The sequence below is a fragment of the Triplophysa dalaica genome, chromosome 15 (assembly GCF_015846415.1).
Source record: "Triplophysa dalaica isolate WHDGS20190420 chromosome 15, ASM1584641v1, whole genome shotgun sequence".
NCBI lineage: Eukaryota > Metazoa > Chordata > Actinopteri > Cypriniformes > Nemacheilidae > Triplophysa > Triplophysa dalaica.
Window position 1 is genome coordinate 411,746 of NC_079556.1, and position 19,564 is coordinate 431,309.

At 37.9% G+C, this 19,564-nt stretch overlaps 1 protein-coding gene across 9 annotated transcripts in view; it reads right to left on the bottom strand.

Moving 5' to 3' along the window:
* sash1b (SAM and SH3 domain containing 1b) overlaps positions 1 to 19,564 on the bottom strand; it is a 59,969-nt gene that overhangs the window by 8,039 nt on the left and 32,366 nt on the right. For 2 of the 9 annotated variants that reach the window (XM_056768631.1, XM_056768629.1), the window contains exons 3-10: positions 5,374 to 5,502; positions 5,181 to 5,228; positions 5,038 to 5,087; positions 3,759 to 3,796; positions 3,098 to 3,187; positions 2,904 to 3,016; positions 2,666 to 2,767; positions 252 to 405 (exon numbers count right to left, since the gene is read on the bottom strand). In XM_056768631.1, the coding sequence (XP_056624609.1) occupies positions 252 to 405; positions 2,666 to 2,767; positions 2,904 to 3,016; positions 3,098 to 3,187; positions 3,759 to 3,796; positions 5,038 to 5,087; positions 5,181 to 5,228; positions 5,374 to 5,502 (724 nt within the window). Of the gene's footprint in view, positions 1 to 251; positions 406 to 2,665; positions 2,768 to 2,903; positions 3,017 to 3,097; positions 3,188 to 3,758; positions 3,797 to 3,872; positions 4,015 to 5,037; positions 5,088 to 5,180; positions 5,229 to 5,373; positions 5,503 to 7,399; positions 8,242 to 9,753; positions 10,816 to 10,844; positions 11,076 to 12,436; positions 12,645 to 19,564 lie in introns of those variants that run through there. The other 7 variants (XM_056768633.1, XM_056768637.1, XM_056768635.1 and 4 more) reach the window with 7 other exon arrangements.

Below are 19,564 nucleotides of genomic sequence, written 5' to 3' on the forward strand. Positions count from 1 at the left end.
ACTATAGTAAATACTATTGTATAGTAGAGTATTTTTAATGTAGGATTTGTTTGTGTTTTTTTCATTAATTGTCTCAAAAATGTACCAACTCACTTTTGTTCTTGTTTTAAAGACAAATGAATGGAGAAATAAAATCAATTTGTTTAGAAATCATGCATAATTTACAATGTTGTACAATCCGAAAGATTGTTAAAACATCAACTATAGAGCCATTGATGAAAAGGGCGTCAATCAAAGCATTTATCACTCACCCTTCACTCCATGTGTTTTGGTCTCTTCTATTCTTATAAGCTTTTTTCTGACACGCCGGGTTGAATTGACGAGTTTATGAAGCCGGCGGAAAGTGACTGACTGCTCCAGTTCATCCTCAGACTGATCTCTGGACTGCACATGGTCAGATACAAACTGCCGATTACAACATGTCAACATTGAACGTACAAAATAAAGACATTTTCACATGCAAGCTAGAGGTCACGTTTAAACGGACAGTTCAGAAACTAAAACTAAAAATGAATGTTGTTCAAACCCTATACAACTCTTATGTGGAACACAAATGAAGATATTTTGAGAAATGTTTCAGTCGTTTTGTGTTCATACAAAGCAGGTCAGTGGAGTTCAATGTTCTTTGGTTATCAACGTTCTTCAAAATATCTTCTTTTGTGTTCTGCCAAAGAATGAGAGAGCACATAAGAATTTTTGGGGTGAACTGTCCCTTTAACCATAGACTCACAGCAGACTGTATTCAGTGTGTAATGGAAAGCATTACAACTCCATTTTCACCACAAACTTGCTGTGGTGTTTATGCATATGGTAAACAAAACACCCCTAACATACAAACGTTAAAAATAGGTGCATGTGAAACACACAGAATGAGCTGAACCTGTTCCGACCGTCAGACAATGTCCACAACATTCTGATGAACTTCAGTGTCTTTGACTCGTTTGACTGGTGTTTTCATCTTTCAATTCAAGTTTACAAATGAATTTCCCAGAAGAAAAAAGCGTGACATTTAACCTATTTGACGGCCACACAAGTAGCCACACAAGCCACACAAGTTCTATTTCTCTTTGTCTGTTTCCCAGAAAGCATCTGTTTGAGCGTCAGATGGCTGTGGGTTCATAAACCACATACAGAGAAGACACCGTCTGAACTATAATAACTGCATCATTTATGCTTCACACATGTAAAACTGTGTGTTGAAGACGTGGTGTGTCTGCCGCGCTGCCCAAAATAAGCCCGCTGGAGTTTAATGTGTGTTATAAACGCCTCTTGTGTGCAGTCTGAAGGTCTTTGGCTCTAATGGTAACAAACTATTTCAGAGGGAGGAACATTGCATAACTGGAATCTGTGATATTCAGAAAGACAGACACTATAATCATCAGTGAAAGACAAGAAATAAAAAACTCTTTTGTGAATAAAACCATTAGAGATGTTAGTAAAATCATTGTATTCTGCTATTGTATGGTACACGATAAGTGTGTTATATGTACACTACACAATTTGACATCTTTGCTTTTATTCATATGTCTACATTATTAAAGATGTTTTATAAAATGTTGTATTCAAGTTGTGTCATTTTGTTTGGAGTGTAAACTTAGGCTCAGCTTTGAGAAGATTTTAAAGAGGCCAAAAAATGACAAGAGAGGTTATTAAGTTAAGGCCCCCAAAAAATAAAATATAAGTCAACAAAATATTCATAACAGATCAAATTGTAGTCATTATAAGCCTTTAACTCTTGGGAGACTGAAGAGATGAATCTGATTAATGACACAATATTAATGTTTTAAAAATATACTTTTACAATCTAATCATTTTCACATTAAATCTTCAAATTATATGTGGAAACAACCAATTTCTTTAACAGCCTCATTTTATAAATGAAAGAGAAAAGAAAAATGATTGCAAAATTATTTGTGTAATCGCATTCGTTCACCTTGACAGACCTAACTGGTTGTAGAAAATTTGATCGGAAAATGATTTCTGTATGGCACTTTGGTCAACCTTCAGAATATATTATGAAATGTGTTTTATACTGTAAATAAAATAACTAACTAACGAAATGTACAGTAAATGTTCTGGGTGTATGCACATGTGAAAAAATCCCCTGTCCCTTTTTATATTCTGGTCTCATGATATAACTCCGGTTCCATCTTCATTGTCTATCTATTCAGTCTGTTTGATCATCTGCCACGAGCAAAAACTGTATTAAAAAACTTAAATGTTCCTCGAATACTAACAGCACACATGGTCAGTTGCGTGTCCATGCGGTGGAATGAGCTTTAATCACACAATCCCTCAACAAAAGATCTGCAGGGGAGACCGAGCACAGCCCTGTATTCAACCAGCCAAAAATACACAATGGGGGGCTACAGCGTTGAGCGGATGAATAGGACCCTGCCCGGGGGCCCACGGGGGCTGAGACAGGGCCCAGAGGTACACCCTGGGGTGAGGCGGGTGGGTAACAGATCCTGTGGGTGTGTGACATCCCTGCTGTGAGTGTCTGTACACAGAAGAGGTGCCAATAAACCGGCTCATCACAACAAACATGGATTTATTCTGAATGTGCCTCAGGAGAGAGAGAAGCTCTGGAGGAAAGCCAGATCTCTCTACCTACACAGTAGAACTTCTTATAGACAGACAGAATGTGAAGCAGACTGAGACTTACGTTGCAGAAGGAGGATTCAGTGATGGAGAGATTGGGTGCATCGGTCCAATCGATCCCGTCTGCGCTGTTGGATTGCTTGTTCTGTGATTCATATTCCTTCAGCTGAAGAACGAGAAATGATGTGAGAATTTGACATGAATGTAAAATGGCGGCTCATTTAAATGGTGGAGTTGTTAAAGTAAAATGGGTTTGGAAGCTCTCTTCCCATCATTGAGAAGAGCAGAAGTGTATGTGGTACCCGAGCCAGCGCCTCCTCCACTGTTATCATCTTCTCCTTCACCATCATCATCAGTTGAATGCGCTCTTCGTCGCTCATGGTGATCTCACTGGCCACAAAACCCAGGTCTTCCCCTATGACAGCAGAGGTCAAAGGTCACATTTATCATTTATGTAAAGATCTTTGGGATTGCTGCTCAGAAACAGATGAAGCACCTTTGGGCGCCGCTCGGATGCTTCCTTTCTGTGTCTTCCGAAAACTTTGCCAGAATGATCTGTTTTTCTTTCTGCTGTCCCACCTGCCTGCTGTTTAAAACAAATGTTTTACAGTCAATAAATGTTTTTTTGCTATATTTTGATGGGTTTCTTTCTGATAGATACCATAAAACTGTAACGGAAATGTAACGCCTCTGACCATATTTGGAACATCAGGATCCTCTTTAATTGTACTGACAGGTACACCACCTTACTTGAGTATATATTTGGGTGGTCATAGTCACATCAGACCACCAACTGATGTAGATTTGTGGGGGTGTGGTTACACCAGGTGTTAAAGGGTCTGGGTGAGCATTCTCTTAGATAGAATGAATCTTTTGTTCACACACTTTCATTTCCGCTATTTGACGTGTCTAAAACATGCATGATCAACTTATGACACACCAAAGACACAGAACAACACGTGTTCACACCACATGACCCCTTCAATTCCAATCTGGCCTTTTGGGTACCAACTGTATTTTAAAGGATTCCATGAGAATGATATTTTCAAAATCAAATTGCATTTACAAAGACCCAGTTCTCTTTGGAGCAGCACATTTCAAACAGAAAAATTGTGTGACTCTGATATTATGATCAAACACACACACAAGGTACTGACCTGATCCATCTTCAGAGCTGGACTGCTGCATTAATGGACTGGAGATAAAAACACAAATACATCAGCAGAGGGTAAATGGAGAGGTAAATAGAGAGTAAAGCATGTCCACCTCACCTGCTCTTCCTCATCATCTTCCTCACCTATCGCTTCATCTCTGACCTGTCAGGTGTTTGTCTGTCTCTGTCCTTCCAGAACACTAACTAGTGCACACTGAGAAGACTGAGTGCTGAGAGCAGGTAAACCACACGCCGCTGTCGGGCTGAGTCACAATGAAAGCTTTTCACACGACAGCAGCGGTCACATGGCTTGTGAATCTATCTCTCTCTTGCTCTCTTTCCCTCCCTTTTTCTCTCTCTCTCACACTCTCTCTCTGTCACTCACACACTCTCTCTCTCTCTCTCTCTCTCTCTCTCTCTCTTAGCACGAGAAATTCCACAGAACTTTGGCTCTGGATACACGTATGTTTTAGCCTGCATATATTGTAACACTTAATGGCAACAATGATGTAACATTATAATCTCTGATATGAAGTATCATCTTAAATCTTAAACGTTTCTTATAAAATTGTTCAAAAGAGAATCAAAAGCAAGTGTAATTGAGTGAACACATGAAGAGTCTGGAGTTGTAAATGAATGTAGATTGTAGAGGTGAAATAATCTGGATTTGGGTAATTTATTGAGAAACGTTTGAGTTCATATTTAGATCTTGAAACGATTCCATTTGCTCTCCATTTAATCTCTCTGAGAAAAAAGTGAGATAATAAAAAGACCCATCTGTGTTTTTTCATTGGTGTGGGAAAGAGCGTGCGTAAGAGGGCAAACTGGGTCATTTTTAGTCTCATGTTGACTTCCTACAAAATGTAAGGTTGTTAGGTCCCACATGTGCACACATTAGTCACTTAACAAAGCCATTAAATCAGAATTATGTATTTAATTTAAAATACACATTCCGGCTTTAAATGTCAACACCTGATCTTAAACAACAACTGCAATGAATGAAGTGCATTATTAATAACTGGTGTGTGAACATGCTGATGTCGGTGATTCAGATAATGTCTCATCTGATGCACAATGAAAGGAAGGAACAGGAGGACAAACGGGGTCAATAGGAAATACACGTATCAACTCCAATGTCCTGATGAACGGTGTGTTTTATTACCGAGGAACACTCTGGTCTGATGTCATTTCAGGAACTTAAAATATCCAGTTACTTTGCATTATCATGGGACTTTTAACACACGTGACCCAAACATTTCATCTGTTATTCATAGATCACTTACCGTCTCTCTATCTCAGGGGTGGAAACGGCACTAGAAAGCCCGAGAGATTCCTGAGGGAAAAAAGATGACACTATGAGTGTTTGAGTAGAGGTAGAATCACTGAATCATGGGTCATTCACTCAGACTGTGATTCATTCACACACCTGGATCTCCAGACGCAGCTGCAGCGATGCTGTTGATTCAGATTTTCCCTGAAAAACAAAAGTATTTCATGGACTTTTGAACTTTCAGAAACATTCTGTATTGAGACACACTCCAGTTAAGCTCCCTCCATCCATCAAATCAAATAAGCCACATTTATGAAAATAAAAAAGAGTGAGAATGAGATGATTTTACCGCCTCTTCTGTCTGGGCGACTCTTCTCTTGCGTAACTCCTCCATTCTGTCGCTCACGTCGCTGTAAGATGTGCTGTAATACTCAGAATACTCCTGGGCCAGATCCTCAATGTTGGCCAGAGACCCATCCTACAGCGGACCACAGCAACGGACTCATTATTTAAAGTTGGCAAAACAAACTGTGTGAAATCAGAATGTTTATGAATAATCTTCATATAAGAGAAGGTAAATAAGTCAAATATCCACCTTTGGATAAACTTGCCATAAACTTATACCAGGTACATTATTCATGTATATGAAGATGATGTGGACTGGTCTACTGGTTTAAGATCTAGTCTGGTAACACAGACTGGTTTGAATCCTATTGGGGGTCTAAGAGAGACTGTATTTAACCTGGAGGAGGGTCTACAAAACTAATGAAGAAGAGATTCATTTTGAAACTTTAATTATATTCATGCACAGAAATGCTCAATATCAACAGTCATAAAACATCACCTCTCTTAAAGGTTTTCCTGCTATTGTATGACACACACACACGCTTGACCCGTGTCACTTCTGGAGGAGTTTAAGGGGAAGACACCGTCGCTGAATCTGCAACATCATCTCCTTAAACTTTCCCCAAAGAATTTATGAGCATCCTGACATTTCAGTGAACCGCCATATTTAGACCATAAACAATACAGAACTGAAGTATTAACCCTCATACCAAGGTTAAGTTCACCTCACCAAATCATGAGGACTCATTTCAAGAAGCAAATCAATTACAGAGTAACTTCTGTTTATGAAAAGAAATGATGTCATTAAATCTGTACCTTTAATACAGAGGAAACTCAAAAGAACAACATGTCGACATTTACAAATCCACGGCTTTATTGCCCAGATTCCAAACACATTTTTATCAAGATTTTTTTATATGGATATGATGACTATTTGAATGCTGAATAATTGATGACTATTTGCAATTGTTGAGCATGTAAATATTCATCATATCAATATGAATTAGACAAATGACACAGAAATGGATGTTAAATGCAGAGGCACACAACACATTCACCTGTAAGCAGTGTTGGGTGAATCTGGTTATTAAGTCATTAGTTACTGTAATTTAATTACTTTCCCCTTAAAAAGGTAAAGTAAGGGATTACTCAAATTGTTTCTGTAATTTAAGTACAATTATTTTTGATGTAATTAAATTAAATACTGTGTGTAATATACGTGTGTGCAATAGTGGAATTGACATCAAAATTCAAAGTCTAACTTTAAAATCTGTGCTTTAATATATGATGCTCTAATACTTTTGTCAGTTAATAATAATAATTTATGTAGTGTTATATGATTTATTTGAATTTAAAGAGCCATTTCATGTCTATCCTTGAATCACTGAACTAATCAAGATTGATGTAGGATATAGAAAGTTATTTAAGTCATTAAATACTTTTTGGAGAGAGTAACTTGTAATGTAATGTAATGACACAATTGAATATGTAATAAGTAACTAGTAATTCATTACTTTTTCACAGTAACTTACCCAACACTGCCTGTAAGACACTTAAAATCAAAGATGAGATCTCTTTACTAGCTCAGCTATTTCTTTGAGACATCACTGAGATTAAATGGAGAACAAATAGAAACTTCTGTCTAAGCCTCGTCTGCGTCTCACATATTTCTACAGAAGAAAAAAGGTCAGAAACTCACTATTTGATTTGTCAAGTCTGCAATCAACAGTCAATATTATTGAAGATGTCAATATGAAGTCAAACATTTCTCATCAAATGTTCCCAAATCCAGATCACTTGACCTCTACAATCTGCATGCATTCATATCAATCTTCCTTCATTCATTCATGGATTGATTCATGGATGAACAATTGTCTCGTTTCTATCTGTTTTATTTCTCCTGAACTATAAACGTCTGAGATTAAGTTGATTCTTGAATGAAACACAAACAAGAACTCTGTCAAATATTCTGAGGTATAAAAGAGCAATAATATTTTTCTCCGGGTAATAAATCACCACAAAACACTTACCAAGATATTCATCAAGTCTGTCCATACGTATGAAAAACTGTCTGGGGTGCTCAAATCCCCACAAACTTCTTGTTCAGCGTCTGGTTCAGTCCCCATATTAAATCAACAGATGTGTGTAAAAAAACCCACAGGTTTACAAAAACACCGATCGTTCTTTCATTTGTAAATAAGAGACTTCCCAACACGACCTCTGCTGAGGCGTAAACACTTCAGATGTCTTAAATACATCACATGCAACAGCACATCTGATAACACACAGAGCGATACACAACTTCAACAACTCCAAAAAGAAATAAATATTGTTGTTTTGAAAGACGACAGCTCTGTGAACTCCACAGTCCTCATTTGTTTAAATGGCCTCGTGCAGCCCGTGTGATGTCTGGTGTGCACCTGCGAGGTTTTGTCTCTGATGCTCGCAGACACTGAGCAGTTTATCAGGGAGATTAATATTCTGCAGACGGCAGCAGGAAGTGACACGGCCAAACAGCCACTTGGCGCAGATTTACACACATCAATGAAGACTCAAAGACCTCATTCAGCACTCCAACAGCCTTGAAGGACATCAACAAGGAAGTGCATTATAAAAACAAACACAACCCAAAACAACACACACCACATGAGCCAAAGCATGAGAGGATGTTAATGTCAATATACAAGAAGGGTGCAATTCATCCAAAATAAAAACTGTGTCATGATTTATTCTCAACCTGTTTCTTTCTCCCATTGAACACAAAATGAGATGACGTCAGCCCAAGAATAAGACTACTTTCTTAGACGACATGCCAAAGCTTTATTCAACATTTTAACCTTCATAGAATGACACAGAAAAGCGTACACTACGTCTTTTATTTCTAGTACATGTAAAACATGTTTTTGAGGTTAACACATGCATTCGATTCTTCATTCTCACAAACACAATCTAAAAGTAGAGCGACCCTCGTGAATCTTCGACCCCACTGTTTGCGCTTCTTTTCCCACCGACCTCGACATTGAAAAAAGAACTTTTTTTGGAAAAAAAAGAAGAACGTTTTTTGTTTAAATATCAAGTATGCCCGGGTTACGAAGCCAAGCTTCAATTTGCTAAAAATGGCGTGTTTTAGAGAAAACGCTGTAATGGGATATCGACAGATGCCAGGCAGATCTGAACTCTCAAAACAGATTCTCATTCTCGTGAGATGACATGAGACGTTCCCTTCATTCCGCTGAAAACATGCACATTCCTTCACGACAAGAGGCTCTCGGGGGTCTCGTGGTCGCGCTCTCTGTGACTAGCTCGACTGTGTTCTGAGAGAGAAGCATTCGTTTGTTAAGTGACATGCCCTCGAGTCAAAGCTGGCCACTTTTCATCTGTTCAGAAAGACAGCAATGAGAAGAGTCCAGATCTGTGATGTGACGGGACAGGCCGTGATAAACACTTTATTATGATCCAGTCACATGACCCCACCGCCGTCTCCAATGCACAGCACATTCACCGCATGCAAACAGCTAAAGCCATGAGACAAAAAGAGCTGTGAAGCATTGAAACACTGAAGTCACATGAACTGTATGTGTGAATAAATCTGACATTAGACCAGAAAAGCATCATGTATGTAAATGCATTACAAATGCATTAGTGAATCTCCACACAACGGGTCAGGAACCCATCCAGATCACACTATATACAACAATCTCATATTAATTATTGTATATGAATCAACAACAATAAAAATTACTTATTGTTTATTTTATTCTATTATTATTCTATCTACCATTGTTTGGATAGAAATGTTCATAGTTTTATATATTTATTATTACATAATAACATATCAGTTGTATTTTTAAAGAAAAGAAATCATAAATTTTTTTAATTTGAATTTGGATTGTGTTCTTGAAAGGTTTTGTGAAATTCACCGTTGTTTAACTCATGACTATACTTTGGGCAGTTCAACAATTAATCGCATCCAGAATAAAATAAAATTAATCTTTACATAATATAATAAATATCTGTGTACAGTGTATATTCATTTTGTATGTATGTATACACACATACACATAAATGTATATATTTAAGAAAAAATATAATATATAAAAATGAATAAATGTTTCTATTTCATTTAAACTATATCTGCCGAGATATGTATATAGTCAGATTCCGGTGATATGTTTTTTCGTTTATTTTTTGCTACGCTGCAACATATGTATATACTGTATATATATTTATAATACTTTATTTTGTTTTACATATATTTATCTTTGTTCGAAATAAAAATCAAATGAAAAATATAATTATTCATATTAACACTTGTTTGTTTATAATACTTTGTTCAAAATATTGCTTCATAATAATGCTTCACCCTCAGAGGAGTTCACTGTACCTCAAACCTCCTGTGTGAGATGATACGGATGACAGCTGGATATCGTAATGGCAACTACATCCAAACTCGTGGATCTCTTCCAGCAAACCATGAGAAGCTTCCTCACATGTTCCACAAAGCGGGCGAGAGACATTTTGGCTTTGAGAGCGAGAGAGAGAGGAAATGACACAAACAGGAATTCTCAAGGATACATTTCAGCTGTATCACTGTCATCCATTAGCCCGTCACAAAAACGCGACGGGAAAATGTCTGAATAGTTTATAAATACTGGCCGTGTTTCACAGCGTGTGTCACAGGAAATCCTGAAGTTCTCTCGATCTGCCTGCGGGACACGTGAACGTGTTGAAACGTTTAAGCTAAAGAGGGCTTTTTAATGGAACGCATGTGCGCCGATCTGTTCTCTGTCTGTTTCTGTTCAACTCGCATCCTTCATATCCTCGCCTTCAAACAGACGTCTCCAAACAGAAAGACTCAAAAGAAAACGTCTGAGGGCAAACGGTTCCTTCCATTCTCAGAGAACAGAGTTCTTATTACAATCCAAACCAGACCGAACATCCAAACCTGCTTTAAACTTCTGAATAAACACACACAAACACAACGAGAACTGTGTGTCCTGAAGCAAAGTTTAGGTTCAGCATTCATGAAATGTCACATCAGACATACATACACATATACGTCTTATTTTCATAACATACATACGTGTGTCGCAAGCTCGACGTGTAATTCAACATTCAAACAGATATAAGTCAACCAATCAGTTAACAGTATGCAAACATTGTAATGATGTCATGGCTTAGAGATTTAGTCTAAAGTTTTGAAAAACTAAAAAGTGATCAAACACAAATGTGAAATGATCCATAAGCTCACTCTAGAAGTTCAGCTGTTAAGTCTGTGTGATTTCATCTTGAGGTTTGAAGGTTTAGAACCAAAGCAGAACGTTTGAGGAACATTAATGTAAAGATCATGAACGTGATGTCACTGACACGCTGTACTGCAACATCCACTCATTCATTTCTCTTAAAACTAAGTGACAACTAGAAGATCTTTTGGTCAATAAAGAGAAGAGATTCTTTAATAAACGTTACACTCACCACTGTTGTAGAGTCCAGCATTCGGCTTTTATCTTCTCAACGTGTGTGAGAGTCAGAAAGTTTTCCAGAGCGCTCAGAGAACAATACACGCTGCTCTGAGTCGAGGAGGGACCGCAGACATCCATCATATACACCAGAGGAGGAGGTGAAATGACACCACATGTACTGCAGGGCGGAGCTCCAAACTCTCTCTCTCTCTCTCTCTCTCTCTCTCTGTGTCTCTGTCTCTCTCTCTGTGTCTCTCTCTCTTTCTGTCTCTCTGTCTCTCTCTCTCTCTCTCTCTCTCTCTCTCTGTCTCTCTCTGTGTCTCTCTCTCTGTCTCTCTGTCTCTCTCTCTCTCTCTCTCTGCAGCACACTAACAGCAGACACTGTCAGTGGCGGAGCTACACTTTAAAAACAGGGGTGGCAAAGGGGTGGCAAGGTAAAAATAAATTATTTTCCACAAAATGTATATAGATTAAATTAAAGTTGTTAATCTTCCAAAATGTACACAATTATATATGTATTAAATATACAGCAAAAATAGAACAACAAGTATTCAAAGTGCTCCTTGGACTAATCAAGTCCAAGAGAAAAAACTGAGGTAAACTTGGACCTGTCAAAACAAGGCAGGACTAGGCAGATGTACACATTCAAACATGTACTACCAGAATAATAGTAGAACAACAATACAACAAAAAACATAGAGCCCTTTAACACTGACTCTAATGATAAACTTCAATAGTTGTACCAGGTATAACCTGCATCTACACATGGTATGGCACCACCAAGTTCACAAATACAAACATTCAGATTCAGAACAGCATAATTCTGCGGTTCTGGTGAGATGAAGCAAAATGTTTTACACACCTCATGAAGAAACCATAATTTGGAACAATTTGCTTGTTATTATTTACCATGAGTACACCGTTACTAATAATACAAATACTAAAGTAATACATGACGACAAAATCTGAGTATATTGAGGTCTAGCCTATTTGACAACACAAGGAAAATTGCTTAAAGACATCTAGACATGTTATGTTAAGTAAGGGATAATGTATAGCGTGGCGGATGTTATAGCGAATAAAACACCGACAGGCTGTTTAGGAGCCCGGCGTGAAGCGGAGGGATGTTAAATCAGCCCGAAGGGGTTGTATTCGCTATAACAACCACCTCGCTATACATTATCTCGCTTATTACATGGCTACCTACCAAATACATAAATAATTTGACACAACATATTGATTTAAAAGGGAGTTTATTGATTTAAAAATTATTTATATTGCTTCCGCTAAAGAAAATAGTCCGTTCAGTCTCTACGGTTAGAATCCTACGTCCATGGCAACGCTCTGTTTTTCATGACAACGGTCTGTTATACTAAGATTAGTGCCAATATGAATAAGTCTACCTAATGTCTGTGATTGTTGCTGAACATTTGCTAACGACATGTTTTAAGCATATTCACACAGGCGTGACAGTATTAGTCAGTCAGTTTCACGACTAGTAATGCTCATGAAGTATTAATGCTAAGCACTAAAGTGCAACGTCTCCCTTACTTCCCGTTTTAACACTACTTCGTTTAATTTAATACCAATAAAAGCCGTACATACCAGCAAAATGCTCTTCATCGATCCCGTGTGCTGTCGGCGTTGTTTTGGAGCCGTTTGGAGTACGTCACGAAAGTGCTGCGTGTCAGCTTAACCAATGAAAAGTGTAGCAGCAACAGCACGCTGCGGCCGAACGCTTGTGCGTGCTGCGTAAGGATGCGTTCACGTCCGCTGGGAGATTTGGGAAATGTTCGTAAAAATCTAACAGTCTAATGTTTTCAGCGGGGTGAGAAACAGGGGTGGCAAGGACTTCGTCTGGGGTGGCAATTGCCACCCCAACTAGCCCTCTGGCTCCGCCACTGGACACTGTGACCACAATATAATAAACTTCCACCTACATGTGTGACACAGACGGGTTTCACAGCACGGACACAGATACCGTCCTGTACACGTGCTGCTGATGAAAGTTTGGTCATGTCAGGTTCCACATGAAGTGTGTGTATAAAGATATTGACATTTAGGTCTAGTAAAGAGATACAAATTCTGTCATCATTAATTCTCCCTCATGACATTCAAAATCTGTGTATGATTGTGTAACGCAAAAGAAGATATCTTGAGAAATGTCTCAGTGGCTTTGTGTCTATACAACGGCAGCCAATTGGCCAATGTCCAATCTTTTGTCTACTTCAAAGGAAATAAATGTATACAGGTTTGACATGAGGGTGAAGAAATTCTTTGTTTAACTGTCCCTTTATTACAATTCACTAAAGTCTCTTAACAAATAATAAAGACAGATTAAAATGATTTATAAATCAGACAAAACAAGCATTGAAATAAGGTAAATAACCACAAATCAGGATATTTTAAAGAGATCAGAGATGCAGAGTCACGTGTTACCAGCAGAGGGCAGCAGACAGCAAGAGTTTCACATCACTGCGTGTTTGATTGACATCTGACTAAAGCAGTTTATCTGAATAAAACACAAACACTGACCATGATGACAAACAAAGTTTCTTTTAAATACAACTTTAAAATGTGCAAAACATGGCCATGCGTTTCAAGGGTCTCATATAAATACCACAAGTATTTGAATATGATTATGTATATATAATCAAACGTTTTGGGAAATTTAAGTGAAATGTTTCTCGATTAAAAAAAACCTTTTGATCTTAAATGTCTAAAATTAGTTAAGTAGACAAAAATACAATTAAGCAAACAAACATGTATTTTTCATGACACGACTAACATTTTATTTAAGGATTTTTTTCTAAATGGATAGCTTTGACTGAATAGTGAAGAAAGAGCAGCCGATAAGAGCACAGAATAGATGGAAACTCTATTAATATTGTTTAAAAAGCATCTGATGGTGAGACCTCGAGAATCTGCTTGATAAAATGATGAGAAAGGTGACTACACTCCATAACCTTTCATTTATTGATTTATTTTTAGTGAGAACATAATTCCCAATAGTTCACTTCACTAACCCACAGATCTTCTGCAGACTCTGACCTCTGATGAGAGAAGTATCTTAACCGACTCTCTTTGTGTTTGGAGTCCTGGATTTTAGATCAGTGGCAGTAGAGATTACAGTCCACAGCAGATGGCCGGACGGAGGTAACTCAGCGTGTGTGTGTGTGTGTGTACTCAGCGTGTGTGTGTGTGTGTGGACAGCAGACTGGAGGACCAGTGCCAGAAAGGGCAGTTTTGTGCACCGGTGCACAGCAGAGAAACTGAACTTGTGTCTGTCGGTCTTCTCTCTGGATCTCACATCTCACTGGATCTTCACTTCATTGGATCCTCACTGTCTTTCACTGCATTAGTTTACACAGGGGTGGTTCTAGGGGGGCCCTCTAAATCTGGAATGATATTTCACCAAAACAGAGCAATTTTGAGCTGAACTTGTTTTCAAATGAATAATGACTGAAAAATAACCGTGACAACACATGTAAGTCTGCCCCCTAGAAGGATAAGGGGCCCATGTCTGCCCCCCTGTTACAGTAGTCTAGAACCGACACTTTACACAACTCTGAAACAACAGTGACCAGTTCACACGTGAAATCATTCACGGATGTCAAAAAGACTAACAGTTTGTGTTAAGAAAATGATTTTTATTTTTCTTGCTTTTTAAAATGTTGTAGACAGATTTTTATGTTCACAAACACACTTTTGTGACACTTTTTAATTTTAATTATTAATAACAAAAAGCCTCCTGAAAAGACCAGCATTGCTTTCCTCAATGAAAATTATGTTCACCCAGAATCAAAATAATAGATCAAATAAAATGGATAAAAAAACTGAATTATTATTTTTTGGGGGAAAAAACACGAAAGCGTTGATTATTGACTCACATCTCATCTGGACTTCAGGGGGGGAAACGGTTGAATAAGATTTAGCCTTTGTCCGCTTTGATAAATAAACAAAGATTAAAATGACTAATCCCAGAGTTTTAAAGAGACAATGATTCACCAAAGTGCTCGATTTGTTGTTTTGTGTTGTTTGTTCCATTCAGTCAAGCAAGAGAACATGTGGTTCATGCCCGTAACATCTATCACTCAAAACACAAGCTGATTCTTCCAGACAGTGGATATCTGTCTGGAAGATTAACAGGGCACAGATGTTCAACCTCAATTCATCATATTCAATCAGTCTTTCTATATTGTAGCTTTAATTCCCCCTTTTAAAAATCACAATTGATTCAGGAGTTTGGCAAACGTTGTGACATTCAAGTGTTCAACACAATATCCACAATCTATGTGAAAATGACTGTTTACTCATGCATGTTGTGAGATTCGGACTACGTACATGAATTTCATTCATGTAAAATTAAAAAATAAAACGATTTCAAGTTAATTGTAATAGAAACAAAATAAAAATATGTTTGTAAAAGCAGCAGCTCTGACTGTAAATAAGACAACGGCTGTGTTTCATATACAAGACGGCTGTGAGCGTGTCTACCTCCCGGGCAGCAGCGTATCATCTGAGCGTCCGGTCTAATCAGGACAGACAGCTAAGTGGATTCTGACAGGTCTCCAGAGGACCACGAGGTTAAACAGACGCGCCTTTTGTAGCCAGCTGTCACTCACCAATACACTCACGGTACAAGACAAACCGACAAACCGACACACTGCCACACGAGGACAGCTCAAGAAAACAACCACCTTGACAAACAGCACAAATGCATTCCAGACAAACTCACTGGAATCAAGTGTTCTAACATCACAAACCCATGAATGCTTTAACCAAAATTCTGATGGATGATATAGTATCGCCTTACTGTAAAAAACCTGCTTAATTTGACTGAATTGTTTTATTATTTTCTCCATGTAAAATGTAAAGAAAACTGAATTGTGCGTTTTTACAGATTTTTTAAGTATTCTTGAAATACGGAATACTTGGAAAAAAAAAACTGGAGAAAACCTGTTATTTTATAGTTTATTTCTGCCACCCCAGCTGCCAGAAAATGACTGTATTTTTAAGATTTTTTTTTTTTAATTTTTGAAATATGGTCAAAAACTGTATAATTACAAAGACAAACAGAGAAAACTATTTATTATATATCCTTATGTTCTGTAATTTTACAGGAAAACAACGGTATATTTCTGTCGCTTCAGCTGACATAAAATTTCTGTTTATTTTTACAGCCTTTTTTACAGTGCTGGAGAAAATGCTTTTTATTGACTCATAGATGAGTGATCTGGATATCTACAGCCAGTTATCACCCATACCGGCTCAGCAGGGGCAGATTTTACACACAATTATGTCTGAGCTCTCAGCTGCTTATGGTGATCCTACAACCAAAACTGCCGTCAGTCACTATGAGATTGTATAATCTTGTGCTGCCCTGTGCCCCGTGATGTATGTCATGTTTAGGTTGTGTATCCTGATATGCCATAGTGATGTATTGTGTCCTGCTTCATAAGTATAATGCCTGACAGACTTATGACCTAAAGCAGCTCGAACATGTGTGGACCAGATCAGCAGATGTATGCAGAACACAGAACTCATGTATTGCTTAGCTTTACACTTTTTCTGATCATAATATTCTGCTGTTGAAGAATGGCTATGCCCATAATTATGACTCGCCCACTTCCTCTTTTACCTTTATAAATATATATATATATATATATACTGGACCTTTCTGAATAAAGATTTGACTTTGATTGAAACTCCACTTCTGTGTCTGTATCATTCTTGGTCCGTGGATCCAGACTCCTGAGTGTTCCATCGACTCGACTCTTAAACTTTATTCCCAGACAAAAGTTAGATCTCAAATTGATCCTAACAATCACCAAGAAAACCATCTGACCCCCAGCATCTGACCCACATAAAGTGGGCCGTCTTCAGGGTCTCCTCAGTGCAATCTATTGTGATGGTCTCAATGAAGATTTAATAAGATCCAACCGGAGACCGTTCTCTAGACATCTAAGGTTGCACAACTGAAACTTGACCTGAAGAATTTAAAAATGATGTGCTGGTGATGTCGTCCGTCATTGACTTTCTTATATATTTCTGTTCTTCTCTTAAAAACACATCTGTAAAGTGTGAGTTCATTTTATGGAACAGTGTGATTTATAATAAACTTAATGAATTTCGTATGGTTTAAAGTCAAGTTTTTTTTGTTTTTGCATATCACTCTCTGATAAAAGAATCGCGTTAAATAAAAACTAATGTCCTTTAATCAATCGCCATGTGCTGCCCGGTCTCATTGCCTCATGAATTATGAAACACATTGATTTTCCAGTCGACTTTGGGACGCTCCCTCATCCCTACGTGTGTCATTTAAGGTACCGATTCTAATAAAGCATGCTCGACTCAATAAGATAGCCAACAAGAAAACACATTTAAAACAAATAAGATTAAACAGCATCACGATGAAAATACATTCCAGTGTTGAATCGAGATGTATCGCTGATGACGTCATTCAAGCTGCGAAGTTGCCAAGTAGAATTTTAATAATTACAGACACGAATAATCAAACATCGTTTAAATTCTACATCTTTTCAAGTACTGATGACAAAGACAGATCATATAAACACAATCAACCCGCATTAAAGCGAGGAGAAGAGACACACTCGGTGAGAGAATGTCTTTTGTTCTCTATCGAGATCTGTGGTAATGACACAACATATTTAATGTGTTAAGAAATAATAAGCACGAATTTTGAAGTAAAGGAATATTCAAGATCATTTTGTGTTCGGCTCCTCATGGACCAGTTTGCACATTTCATTGGTTAATTTGGGGGAAAACATTTTAAGCTCTATGATGTTAGTGGTTGCTAGGGTGTTTGTTTCACGCGATGTGCAGGGAATACTCACAACAAGAAGGTTATCAATACAGCTTTCCTTTAATCCATTTAGAACCACATATGTAAGCCCCAAACCATAAGCATACATCTACAATACTGCACAAAGGACACTAGGTAGGGGAGAATTTAAGTGTGATACACAGGTGATGGGGATTAACAACTAATGTTCAGTGATGAGGATCAGGTGAGACGGGTGCTAGGGATTATGGGAAGTGTAGTCCGGTGATGAGGATGTGCAGACGTTGAACTGTTACAGTTTGCTTTACGGTTGCTAAGAGACAATAATGATGTACTGTGTGTAGCACAAACCATGCGGCAAAGTTAGATATTTAGATGTTTGTTCAGATTGTCACATCAAGCACCACTACATGGTTATAGAGGCACAGACGATAAGAGGGGACATGCAAATATCCCATTTATTTCTTAATATAATCAACAAAAATAATTATAGTTATGCATCTTAATCAGAGCATCAATGGAACGAGAGTAATGTTCAATCACAGGACGTGTCAAATAAAGGTCTCTCTGCTCTGATCTGTGGGTCTGGTGAGAGATGTGCTGTGTCTCTGTATATAAATCTCATCTTCAATGAGAGCAGACGCACCGCTGGGCAGATTGAGATCTCAATTACCCTTCTGAGATCCATTTATCCTCCTCTCAGTCTCTTCACATTCTATCTCCTCTCTCTCTCTCTCTCTCTCTCTCTCTCTCGTTCACTATCCGCCTCCGCTATGACTTTCTAGCTATTCCTTCAGTTTTCTGTGTTATTCTCCTGTTCAGAGCTTTTGTACAACAGGCAACAAACTTTACTATTAAAAGACTTTGCTCTTGAATTAAATATCATGTTTTGTAAGATTTATGTTTACGGTGAGTAAACTCCTCTGCTGGATATTAGTTTTCTGTGTGTAGTGATTGTCATGGATAATAAAGTGAATCTCATGGAAACCGATGTAAGATCTCAGACTAGTTGTCTGTTGGGATCTCTGTCGGACAGTTTTCTCTCATTTTCTAATAAAAACTCTCAACATGCATTCCCGTATCAGGAAGCAAACATTCAGCCACAGCCGGAGCTCAATGCTGAATCAGTCAAACCTGCGCCAGACCAACAGACCAAACAGACCAACAGACCAAACAGACCAAACTAAACATTAGAATCTGAAGATCAACTTTAATGACCTGTTTGTGGAACTGTGGCTATACTAAATTGAGTAACCTCAAAAATATAAGAAAATGAAAAAGTAAAAAAGTTAGCTTCAAATGTTCATTGTTAACCACGGAGAAAGAATGAAAAACAAAGAACTTGAAGATATATCTACATTTTGATATTTCATAATAAGATGATCAAGATATCACTGTGCGGAAATAAAAAGTTTAATGCAAACAGACAGCGGCTGTGATGGGACTCTTTTCAATGACGTTCTTTCACGAAACACAAAAGATATTTCTGTGCACATAAGATTGTTTTTCCAGCAAAACAACAAGAAAACATCATACTTGATTCTGATTGGTCAGTCGCAAAACTCTGTTATCCTCCAATAACAATGACTAAAACTGATAACCGTCCATCTGGGTAGTGGTGGTCATTCTGACGGTAGTTATTACATGTTCAAAGGAATATTACACTTTTAAATTAAAATTTCATGACAATACACTCACATACATGTCATTCAAGCCGTCCATGTGTTTATTTCCAGTGTTCTTCTCCAGCTCGTTTGGCTGGACAACACCCTCATTCATCCGCTTGTGTCATGTAGAGCTTTTTGAAGCTGCAATGAAGCTGAAATTCTGACTTTAACAAGTCCATTATATGGAGAAGAAGTCTGGAAAGCTTTCGTCATAAGACTCAATTTGTTTTTCACAGAAGAAATAAACACACGGACGACTTG